This window comes from Nothoprocta perdicaria, unplaced genomic scaffold, assembly GCF_003342845.1.
Source record: "Nothoprocta perdicaria isolate Ctin4 unplaced genomic scaffold, notPer1 scaffold_256, whole genome shotgun sequence".
In the NCBI taxonomy this organism is placed as follows: domain Eukaryota; kingdom Metazoa; phylum Chordata; class Aves; order Tinamiformes; family Tinamidae; genus Nothoprocta; species Nothoprocta perdicaria.
In genome coordinates, this window is record NW_020455484.1 from 43,402 (window position 1) to 55,970 (window position 12,569).

The 12,569-nt window shown below is 37.8% G+C and overlaps 1 protein-coding gene across 1 annotated transcript in view; it reads right to left on the reverse strand.

Moving 5' to 3' along the window:
• Positions 1-12,499, reverse strand: part of LOC112948183 (putative RNA-binding protein Luc7-like 2) — a 30,276-nt gene extending 17,777 nt beyond the window's left edge. Inside the window, exons 1-3 of the mRNA XM_026040409.1 lie at positions 12,380-12,499; positions 4,672-4,742; positions 2,825-2,919 (exon numbers count right to left, since the gene is read on the reverse strand). Coding sequence (XP_025896194.1) covers positions 2,825-2,919; positions 4,672-4,742; positions 12,380-12,474 — 261 coding nt within the window. The 5' untranslated portion in view covers positions 12,475-12,499. The remainder of the gene's footprint in view (positions 1-2,824; positions 2,920-4,671; positions 4,743-12,379) is intronic.
• Between the last annotated feature and the right edge of the window lie 70 nt (positions 12,500-12,569).

Sequence of the window (12,569 nt, forward strand, 5' to 3'; positions counted from 1 at the left end):
ATGGCTTTACAGCCTAAGGTATGTCAAATATTTAGGGTACTCTTAATGACAACTTYATGCCAACAAACTCTTCTGATGAAGAAATACCCAGAGGAACACAGAAGAAAGATGGAATAAGTAAGAAGCCGGGCACTGTTACCAATCCAGACATGAAGTTTCTGAGTAAAACTAAAAACTGGGATGTTTGTAGGGATGAATTTTCTTGTTTTCTTTTCCTGAAGTTAACCGAAAGATAAACCCAAGCAAGGCAGCATGAGGAAGATAACTGCCACAGTGTTCCTGACAAGTCTAGAAATACTGATAGGCTTCTCTGCAATATTCTTAAAAATAAACCAACACATATTTTAAACAGAGAGAGAGAGAGAGAGAGCGAGAGAGAGAGAGAGAGAGAGAGAGAGAGAGAGAGAGAGCGCGCGCGCAACTAATATATGAACAGGTCTTGACTATAGAGAGAAATTCTTCAATCTTCTTATTAGAAGTAAAATATTCACGCACTACTTTTGCCAGCTTGGGCAAAAGCTTGCAGCTTGGGGAACATGATTTTGGTGTCAAGGGAAATCAATATTCTCTTCCTTGGTTAGCTTTTGGGTATTTGGCCATTAAGGAAAAGAACTTCACTAAATTAACAGAGCCTCCTCATACAACTCATTTTGTTTGTCTTCCATAATTTCTTTCCTGAGCACTTTTGAAAGACTGGGTGGACTGGGGTAGCATAAAAGTCTGTATTTCACTGGTGGGAACAGTAACATGCAAGTCACAAGGCAGCAGGTTACCTCGCTAAACTTAAAGAACCCACAAATCTTGTCCGGTATCTTCCTGACAAACCAAAGAGATTCAACCTTACAAAATGTCCCATGCATCAAGGATAACATCCTGAATTTGTATTCATAAGTCACCCAGTCTATACCACCAACAGGTCTGCAGTTTCTAATCATAACTTTCCTATCAACACTTTTAACAATCTCTCTTCGGAGGTTCTGATAAATGCCTTTGCATGTTACTAAGCAGAGAGCCTCATCATACAAGCAAAATACAGGTTAACAACAGATGGTGTAGGAAGAACATTTTCTTCCTCTCCTTTCTACGTTTTGTTCGCACACTGAAACAGTTGTTCAAAAAGAAAAGTGTGCATGCAATCATATCAAAGCACAGGTAAAAAAAATTGCAAGATGCACTGTCTTCAGTGTGAATTATCTTCAGTAACTACATGCTGAAAATACCGTAACAAGCTCAGAAGCCTGGGTTTTAGGGTGAGAGAAAATACCTGCTATATGAAGGAAAAAAAAAGAGGACATCTTTAAGCAGGAAAAGTTATTTACAAACCCAGAAAAGTATAGGGAAAGAGAGATTCAAATACGTATTTTTTATTTCATTACCTTTGTTATTACAATACACACTAAATTCTCTAGTTCAGCTCTACTATTGGTTTTGCTTTTTTTGCCTGTGTTTACCTATTACATCTACTGCCCTAGGGACTTGTTAGAGAAAACACAGGTGGACTGTACCTTTTCTGTTACCAACATCAGCAAAATAAACGAAATGTGTGAAAGTATGTGCACACATTGATGTCCTCTGATCCACCAAGATTTTAAGGCAATTTAGATGTGGGAATGTGGAAAGTGTATTAGAAGAGAGTTAATAAATCCACTTATTCCAGGTTTTCCTTTCCCAAGTGAACTTCTTCATTATATGCATCATTTAAATGATACATAGTGAGGTTGGCACTCAGACGGACAAAAACAGAGGAAATCAATAATGCTTCAAATAATATCTAAAACATGTTTTTCAGGTGTTCATTTCCCCATGCTACAGATGAAGAAAAGCCACCAAACTGCAGCATTAAGAATAATAGTACATTAGAGTCAGTGTATCATCATACCCAATCTCTCTACTGTTGAATCTCTAGCACCAGGGAACAACAGGTTAAAGGAGGTCTTTCCTTCCACAAAAGTCACCAAGTGCTGAAAGGAACTTTGATAAGGATTAGAAAGCACAAAACGAAAACTCAAAAGCATATCCCCCAGACCGTGACAGAGAACAAAAACACTGCTGGACAAGAAGTTACTAGGCATCAATTGTTTAGGCTACTGCCTACGCATACATCCTTATTCCATAATCAATGCCAAGTAGCTTATCTGCCCTTCACCAAGAGTAAGCTACCTGGAATCACCTTTCAAGCACCGCACGGGCACACGGACAAAGCTGCTGGAATGTGTCAAAGACCTTTGTTTGCTATACTCAGAGGAATCTCTGACTCAGAGTACAGATAAAAATCTAGAGTCAAATAAGCAAAGTTTATTAATAATGTCAAAGTTCAGGATATTATACCTCACATTAACTTTTCAAGATGTTATTTTGAAATCATCTTAAAATGTGTGAAAATGGCACACTGACTCAAAGTTCTACACTAGAAGAATGTCATGTTACAATTCTCAATACATCTCAGGTTCTAAAATCTCAGGTTTCAACCATTTTCATTAAACTGTTTCTGAAGAAAAGTAACTTCTGTATCTAATAATGAAAACTTTTAGAAAGTTATCTATACATTTGTGTACAAATTTAAGAATATTTCTGCTAGTGGCAACAGCACCAACTTAAAAACACCTGTCTATGACAATTTATGTAGGAAATCCTATGTCTTACACGTTTTCTATCAATTAAGAAACGCAACTTCATTACCCATATATTAGTGGTTTGTAGATGTCATATGAGCATCACCACTAGGGTCAACATAGAGATTTGTTGAAAAACATGAAGTTCAGAGATATAAAATCTAACTTTCTCAAGTTTTTATCTAAATAGAAGACAAGATTCAGCTACATACAGTTCCAGAGAGCACATCATGAGGGCAGCAGTTGAGAAGGTGGCTCTTGCACACTCTGTCATCGCTAAATTTGATTCGCTGGCGGGTCGTGTCACCTGCAATATAGAAACCACCACATTCCATGTTAGGTATCTGGAGAAGTCGGACATGTTCTGCAAATTACATGCAAAGCCTTAACACTCCCCTATTACACAGGGAAAACCTATGGAAACTAGAACTTAAAACACTACATGATTTTTGCCCCCCCCCCCCCCCCCCCAAAAAAAAAACCACACACACATGAAAAAAGCTACAAAATGCTATTTAAAAATGCTTTCAACTTCTCCTTCAAAAATGCAGCATGAAAAGTGCTCGAACCAGAAGGACAGTGCTAGCTTGAAAACATGTTGCTATGACAGCATTTGGGAAAGGAGCTATATAACATTATATTCAGATTTTGCATTAAATTGTGATGTATCTGTATGTAACAATTAGCATATAAACTCCTGAACACATAATGATACATACTGAGAATCGTCTCTCAATCCCACCTGATATTCATTCTATTATTTTGGTCCTGGATGCAAAGCACCCTGTTACTTCTGATAAGAGTTGTGCACAGAGTTGGCAGAAAAAAGAACATATTTAAATGCTTACAAACCTGGAAAAAGAATCACTCAAACATATGGACATAGCCTATAAGCAGTATTATTTTACAGATGTTTGAACATCCCCATATCATGAGTAATCTTTTTTTTTTCCCGTCTCTCAAAACTTCTTCTTTTTAAAATATATGTTACTAGGTTAGAAACACCTGAATTATATCTTCACCATGGCAGGTTKTATTTCCTGCATCAGCAAAAGCATCAACTTGCCCACACACTGAGGTCCAAATGCAAGTTTAAATAACCCTGTCTGTGAGCAAGATCTAGAAGTCTTCAGATCAAAATAGCTAGCTGATATTTTGGGGATAGGGGAGGGAATGTGTCTTCAAGTCATAATGGAATCACCACTGCTGAAGATTTGGAAGTAAGATCACTGTTGTAGCTTTCTTGATGGTAAGATGCAGGCATGAAAAAGCACCTTGATCTCTTGGAATGTATCCACTTACTTAAAAAAAAAAAAAAAAAAAAGTAACAACCTGTTAAAAATTTCTAATCATTGAAAACCTACTGGTGAATTACTGAAGCAAAGAAAGCAGCTGGAACAAAAAGTTGAATTATGAATTCAGATTGTAACCTTCTCCATCAAGGATATATTGGATATATTTATTTATTGAATGTATTTGGATATACATGTGGACATACAGTATAGTTTAAGAATTACTGTTTCATTGCATTTAACCTGAAATGCCCAGCATTTTGAATCTAGTAAATGATTTCAGAAATCCAACCCGTGCCATTACTTAGATAACTGTAACAGAAGATAAAAAAACAATGTGTTCATAGTAGTCAASCCTTTCATACTACTATGTAAACAGAATTTTAGGTAACACGTCTATGTATAAGATGCCAATATATAACATTTTCAGATGGGCAAAGTTTCAAATTCTTAATCAACCAGAGGTCTGCAAAAACACCACATGCTTAATTTGTCTGTAGGATATAGTCCCATTAAAACCAGTAATTTCCAAGAGAGAACAGCTTTAAAGCAGTTCAACAATAGGTTTTCTAGAGGGCAAGCCTAGTGTTACTTACAATACTAAAAATTTAGAGCAATCCCTTTATAATCATGCCTGCTACTGCAATAAGAATTGGAGTTTTGCTTTCTTTTTCTTTTTTGGGGGGGTGGATCCATTTTGTTTTGTAACACATAACTGCGTTTGTTCCACATTCATTAACACATCTGAAAAGTCAGCGGTAACTCACGGCTCGGCGAATGCGGGGCCTTTCTGACACTCCCTTGCAGATTGATGTAGACAGGCAAAGATACATTGAACCTTTATAAATAAAACAAGGGGCCAGATTGTTCAGTTTGTATAGAATAATAGACTCTGCCAGCAATTTTAACACAGCATCTAGAAATACATGTTGACTGTACAGACTCTTCTATATAAAGACAAATGAACAGAAATCAAGTAAAGTATTTTTAAAAAAGACTGCTGATGGCATATGAGTAACAGTCTATCAGGAGGTATACTGAGATTAGAAAATCTCTGAAAGACTCACAGTTCCTTTGGTAAAAGGAAAATGAAATATTTTTAGAGATAATACTGCAATATYTAGAACTTTTCTCACACCTCTACCAAAACTAATTCCCATCTCCCCCACCTATACTGCAATCTCTCTCTTTTCCCATTTAAGTGGTTGGCATGACAGTCACAATTACCACCAAATCAGAACAACAACAACAACAACAAAAAATACAGGAAGCTCTCTTGCACAGAAAATTTAGCTATTCACCTTTTCCTCCTCATATATTTCCCTTTTTTCTTTCTCCATTTTTTTCCATTAATCTATGCTGTTTCAGTGTCAAGCACTATACCCTMACAGCAACTGAATTCTCTCTCCAGCAGCTCATTCCAGAGCCTGATAGCCCCAGCAGACACTGCTTTCCTTTCTTCATGCATTTTGTGAGCTCTATTATCCSCAAACAATGCAGACATGTTGGCAAAGACAGAAGGTGCATTCTGCTGCTGACTTAAGAGTTTAACCATCTTGAGAAGGTGACCACCTCTGGAGTCTACACGGTCTACACAGCCACCACACACCGGATTTAGCTTAATGCAAAAGACACTTCTGCAGATGCTTTTTTGAAGATTCAAATATTATAAGTGTGAATAAAAATGTTCTTAAGCCTAGGAAGTTAAGTAACCCTCTCTCTGTGGAGTAGCACAGTATGCAATTGTTTTAAGACCTAAAGAAATCAAAGTAACTTGCTAGCGTGTCACGAGTCAATTGACCACTCCAGGGCATTCCAGTGTTTTAAATTAGATTCCACCATATTATATATATATATATGTATATATATGCATATATATAAAATGCACACATGTACACATATAGATAAAAGAAAGATCTATACTGAAACACAGGAGAAAACAAAACAAAAACAGTATTTAGATAAAGAAGCAGCAGCTTTAGTTTTACTTAAAAGTATCTGGCCCAAACCACATTTCTATAACATATTAATTTCAGAATGAAGAAAGAACTTTGAAACAGATTCTAAACCAGTTTGAAGACAAAAAGGCAAATCTCAAGGAAAATTCTATTCTTGCAAATGCCATTTACAAATATAAGGTAACTGCACACCTCTTCTCTAGAGATTAAAAAAACAAAAATAAAAACCTGTAACAGACAGCAGCAGCAATAAGAACTTTTGCAAGTTTGTTAAGCATGTTGAGCACAACAAGGAACATCAGTATTTAAGCACCATTAATTAATTCCTTCTTAAATTAGGCTCACACACTCAAAGAAGATCTTGTTCTTGCTATATGTTGAACAGGTGCTAATTTAAATATTCTTGCCATTCATGCTGGATATGCTTTTTGTCACTGCACATATAGAATAACACATCTCTATGCAATATTTCTCCCCATTTTTAATAAGATTGAATCAACACTGGCAGATATAATTGTGAAAGCTTTTTATTTAATGGTTTTTAAGTGGACAACCATAGGAACGATATTCTTTGAGGCCAAAATACAACTACTTGCTGCTTCATAATGTGTTTCTAAACAGGGTCAAGAGGGCTAAGCTATAACTGAAACCAATACTGAGCCAACAAATGGCTGAGAGTTCACTAAAATCACTACTGTTCTTGGAGCCTTCTGAACACTGTCAAATAAAGTATCTTTCATGAATTTTTGTCTTTCTACTGTCGTTAGATTTCTAAGCTGGTATCTCACTATCTTGTTAGGTTTTGCACACATTCAAACAGACAAGATATTTTCTGCCTTTAATTTGCTGCTGCTCCATATTCTAATCAAAGGTCCTTAAGGGACCGTTGATTCATTTGCCTCCTAGCTAAAGGTATCCAAATGGTTTTGTAGCACTCTCCTGTTAGAGACAACAAAGCATKGATATTCAAAGACTGAACTATCTTCTACCTTGAAGTGCAAAGCTTATAAAGCTGAAAACAAAATGAAACATCCTACCCTATACTATCCACCTTGAGGAAGTCATAGAGTTCTTGATTATTCCTCTATGGAAACAAGTTTCAAGGTGCTGCAAACTGTCACAGGAGTAACTTTATACATGCATTTATATGATCTAAACAGCTTTATGAACGTAGCAGCAGCAGTAAGCCACCACCATGACCTTAAGAATATCAGCAGACAAAGAATTTATGGACAATACCAAACCGGGTGGAGAGGCTGAGACTCTGAAGGGCTGTGCTGCCATTCACAGGGACCTAGACAGGGTGGAGAGTTGGGCAGAGAGGAATCTTATGAGGTTCAACAAGGACAAATGCAGAGTCCTGCACCTGGGGAGGAATAACCCCAGGCACCAGCACAGATTAGGGGTCGACCTGCTGGAGAGCAGCTCCACGGAGAGGGACCTGGGAGTCCTGGTTGACACCAAGTTCACYACGAGGCAGCAGTGCCCTTGTGGCCAAGAAGGCCAATGGGATCCTGGCTGCATGARGAGCAGTGTTGCCAGCAGATCAAGGGACAGGAGCCTGCCCCTCTCCTCAGCTCTGGTGAGGCCGCACCTGCGTGCTGTGTGCAGTTCTGGGCTCCCCAGTACAAGAAGGATGTGGAGCTTCTAGAGAGGGTCCAGAGGAGGACAACCAAGATGATTAAGGGACCGGAGCATCTCTTGTGTGAGGAAAGACTAAGTGAGCTGGGCCTGTTTAGCCTAGAGAAAATTGAGAGGAGATCTGATCAATGTGCATAAGTATCTAAGGGGAGGGTGTAGGGAGGATGAGGCCAAGCTCTTCTCAGTGGTGGCCAGTGACAGGACAAGGGGTAAGGGGTACAAGCTGAAACACMGGCAGTTCCATCACTGTGTGAGGAAGAAGTTGTTTCCTGTGAGAGTGCCAGAGCCCTGGAACAGGCTACCCGAGGAGGTTGTGGAGTTTCCTTCTCTGGGGATCTTCCAAATCTGCCTGGATGCCACCCTGTGCCCCGTGCTCTGGGTGTCCTGCTGGACTAGATCATCTCTAGAGGTTCCTTCCAACCTTAACCATTCTGTGAATTTTAGATCTCTAAACAAAGCTGTTCAGTGTCTGTGGCTGACAGTTGTATCACACGGTTGCTGCTTCCACTGTAGAGACACTGAGAATTAAATAGAATTCCATACTGTCAATTGGTACACTAATGCTAAAAGCCTTCTTAATAGGTTGAGGGTAGTAAGACATCTGTGCCAAGGATGATGATCTAAAAGCCACCGTTCCTTCATCTCATGAGAAAGTTACACATGCACTAAGTCATCTCGTACAAAGAAACTGAAGGCTCGAGGCTATGAGTTCTACATGACACCTGTAACTACATCAGCAATCACTGTTAAGCGCAAAGGAAGTGGCTAGTGCAAAACGGGCAAAAATGGTTAACAGGTGAGTATCTGCAAAAGAGTATTTAAGTCTTAGTGAAAAAAAAAAAAAGCAAGAAAGTCTAAAGCAACAAAAATACTTCGCTAGCAATGGGTAAAGATCTGAATTAAGATCCAAACGGAGCAGTTCAGATCAAAAGCAGTGCAGGTGAATCAGCAGAGGTACTGGTGTTTCTGCTAGTCACATAAGCATCCTAACAGTAGGTTTGCAGAATATTTTCGTGAGCACACATAAAGCTCAGATGCACACACAACTTGACCTTTTTATCTGTAAAGAATCACCTAATTAACACAGCTAGCCTGTCAGGTTTTTTTTTTAAACAGATGTTAATGCACTGGCAATCACTACAACCATCCTCCATTTCTTGGTAACAGTCAAGCCGTGGCAGTTTCAAGATGCTACAGGGTTGTTTTGATCTGATTTGGGTCTGCAACATTGCCCAAAGAAACTGCCCTACCTCATCCTCACCTTCTACACTACTCCTTGCCCTGACTCTAGCAATCCTGGGGGAAGGCAGATCAGGTAACTGATCTGGCAAAACACTGAACCAGTTGAGCAACATACAATAATTAACATAAAATGGTATCTTTAGAAATGGGCCTTTTAAATAGCACTTGGTGAGATTTATCCACTTCATCTAAGCTCTAAAAATGAATTCCTGCGATAGTCTTTGTTTAGTTGTAAATTATTCTCTGCTCATTAAAACAGTTGTGATACTATTTGTAATGCTCCTTTCTGCTATCTAGATAACAGAGGTGGCCAAAACAAACTTCATCTACACATATTATTTTAAAAGTTTAATCCAGGCTACTAATTTTAAAATTGAGAAATACTTAATCAAAAACCCTCATACTTTTAAGTCTATCAGTTGATTCTTAACACTTTGAGTGACAAGTTCATATGGCTCTGGACACTGTCAAGAAATTCAGCTGAAATAATCTTCCAACTATTGTCAGATCTTAATAGAAAGTCCTTTAGCTTAGCTGATACAGTTGAAAAATTAGACGAATAAAACCCTCATATTTAATGACATAATCTAAGCTTATCTTCAGCATTCATTTCTAAAACTCTGAAAATTCATGCTACATATTCAGTACTTTACACTGAAACTATGTAAGCCCAATGGTACTCCGAATGACTTTCTTCCTGTATTTAGGGGTTTTCTTCCCATTTTTAGGGTTTTTTTTTGGCCACAGGTTTTTTCAACCTGTAGCCGTAACTATGTTAAAATCAGTCCAGCTACCAAAACTAAGTAACTTCTTTTAAAATAGTCCAACTCAACATAGTCCACTTCCAATCCATAGTTTTAACTTTTCTAAGTATACAAACTTTTCCAAGTATATTTTCTCATAGCTCTTTTCTAAGTGTATGCAAAAACATACTTACAAACACCTAGTTTCGAAATGTTTTTCCTTGTAAGGGAACCATACTTGCCATTAACAGAATTACTATAAAAATTGTTTTATTATCAACAGAAAAACTTTTTAAATACCCCTAAATGATTTCTAAAAACTGAAACTGTTTTCAGCTTCCCTCTATATCTGGCAGGTGCCTGTCACCTGAGCAAGACAAGCTCTCAACAGAAGGGGAGTGGGCCAGTCAGCTCAGCAGCAGCTGCCTGAACATCGCACCTTCTCACTTAACAGACTTGAAGGCATCACATGTTGAGAGATGTGACTATAAGTGCATCTATCCGCCGTATGAAATCCAGACAAGAGAGAAAGCCCGCTGTCCGAATGGGTCACAAAGCTCTTGATATTCCCTGTTTTTGCTTTGGGAAAAGATACAGCTCCTGGTATGCTCCATAATTCTATAAACACAGATTGGGCAATTCTGCCGAAACAATAAGGGTCCTTACTAACAAAATTTWTTCTTTATAAATATTGTTAAAGAACATTACTGCTCACTACTTATTTTAAAAATTATTTTAAATAATATAATTTTAATAATTTAAATTTAAAAATTAATGACCCAATATTGAGTGCAATAGCAAATTCATAACAACATTTACAAACTGCATCCTGCAAGTTTCCTCACTCTGGCGCAAGAGACATCATTTGCTAAGAGTGTGTGCAAGCCTTCATAAATTACACTCCAGCTCCTAAAACCATGTCTGGACACTTCATGATAATATTTTCAAAATCATTTTGGCAGCACGCTCTTATTCTTCACAGAAAATACTATAAGCTCCCAGGGATTAACATAAACTACATATTCACTCAATGCAATTTGGTTTGACTTTACCTCTAAGTTTGTGATATTCTCACTGTAGGTCATCCATTTGATCCGACTTTTCTAGCATAGGTGAGAATTTTATATTTGCATATTGTACATGCACAAAAAGAGTACAGCATTCTCTTGATCAGAAAACTAAAAATCATTTTGAACGACATAGTACACACATACTAAATAAGATATACACATACCTAAATAAGATTTATTTTAGGAACATTTGTAAATCTGTACTAAGCAGAGTAGAACAGGGACAAGTAGGGAAGCGAGAGCCATGATCTGCCAAAAAGTTAAAAAAAAAGGCCACATTTTAAAGAAAAGTTATGATCTGCATATTACTAGAAATAGAATATTTGCCAGAAATGGCAGAGAGAAAAAAATAAAAAGAAAACCCCAAACCCACTACTTTCAAGGGTAGCAGTATTTCAATGACCTTGAGAATGGCCTTTCAAAACAATATGATTTTCAAATAATGATTTTTAAATAATTGCACTGGAGTTGTTGTTTCATAATACTGAATTTCGATTTACAGAGACCCTCAAATTCCTGCTTAATCTGATAGTGAAGGCCACCTCTGTAAACATTCTCTCCTTCTTATCCCTCTCATACCATTTATATCTCTCCTTTCCAGTTAAGTTAATTTCAAAATAGCTAAGCACAGCTTTGTGTCGATTTATTATTCTAGAGATACAATAATGAGATGATGGCTTTCATCGTAACAAATATTTCAAATGTGAATTTTTGGATCATGATTTTTTTTTTTCTCCCATGGTTGAGATCTTAAACAAAGCACTTCTAGACTGCTGTCACAATAAATCCTGCTCCCACAAAATAACACATTCATAAGCTGAAATACACCCTTCTCGTTTAAATACTCCGTGTTCTCATGACTAGCTCTCTCGAGACTCCAGTCTGGGTGCCAACACCAGGAAAACTCAAGATCTATGAGCATGTTACCCTGCCAGAATACGCACTTGGCCATGCGCAGGCGTAGCAGGAAGTATTTAAAATTGTCTAGCCCAGACACAAACACCCGGAGTCAGACCCAGCCAGCTCTACTCACAAGCCAKCCCTGCTCCGGAAGGCAGTCTCTGCTAAACAGGACTTGCTCAATGAGACTGTCGTGCTCCTCATTAAAACCTCATTAAAATAACTGTTAGCTATTTAGCATAAAGCACTCCTGATATACCAGGTATGTGGAATATTAGTGACACAGGCAGAATCTTGAGCTTTTTTTTAAAAAAAAAAAAAAAAGGAAGAACAAAGGAAAAAAAAAAATCACACTGACTGAGTACCAACAAGCAACTGCCACAAAAAAAGAAAGGTAACCCCTGCTTCACATAGTCTACAGGAAAATCATTAATTCAGTGCAAAGTTCAGCAAACACACATGCTACCACATGCTTGCAAGATTTAGTACAACATGCAAAACATTCAAAAGGTCTCTAATTAGTCTTCTCTCCTGTGCAATATTCCCTCATTTACAAATAACATAATTTGGACAGCACTACAAGAAAAGTTCCTTTTCTCGTAAAGTCCTGGAAGTTTGTTTATTGGTCACTGTCAGTTCAAAATTGTATGTGAATCACTGTGCTCCCTTTCAAAATTTTTGAAGAACTTTGAAAAGTGGCTATTATTCCACTCACCAGGACACTCTGAAGTGATGTGAAGCCTGACTGCACAACYAGCTTATTTTTCTTGGGACTGCTGCCACTGGAGCATTAATCTTAGCTTTGCTGTTTATTTTTTTTTTAAGTTCGCTCACTTGGATTAGCTAACTTTACTATCTTTTTATTATAGCTCAACCAACTTGGATTGTCTAAAGCTATCAGAAAGCAATGGCCATACCCACCTGCTGACTGAAATGATGGTTTGGGTCAGAGTCGAGACAAAACTATAATAATGTGAAAGTACCACCGCTCTAGTGAAGCAGGTGGAGGATTTCATTCTTCCCTCCTCGCCCTCATTTTTTAAAAATTTTATTTTCCTTTTTTTTGTTTGTTTGTTTTCACTCGCTCTCGTGGGGGCCGAGCGAGCTGCCG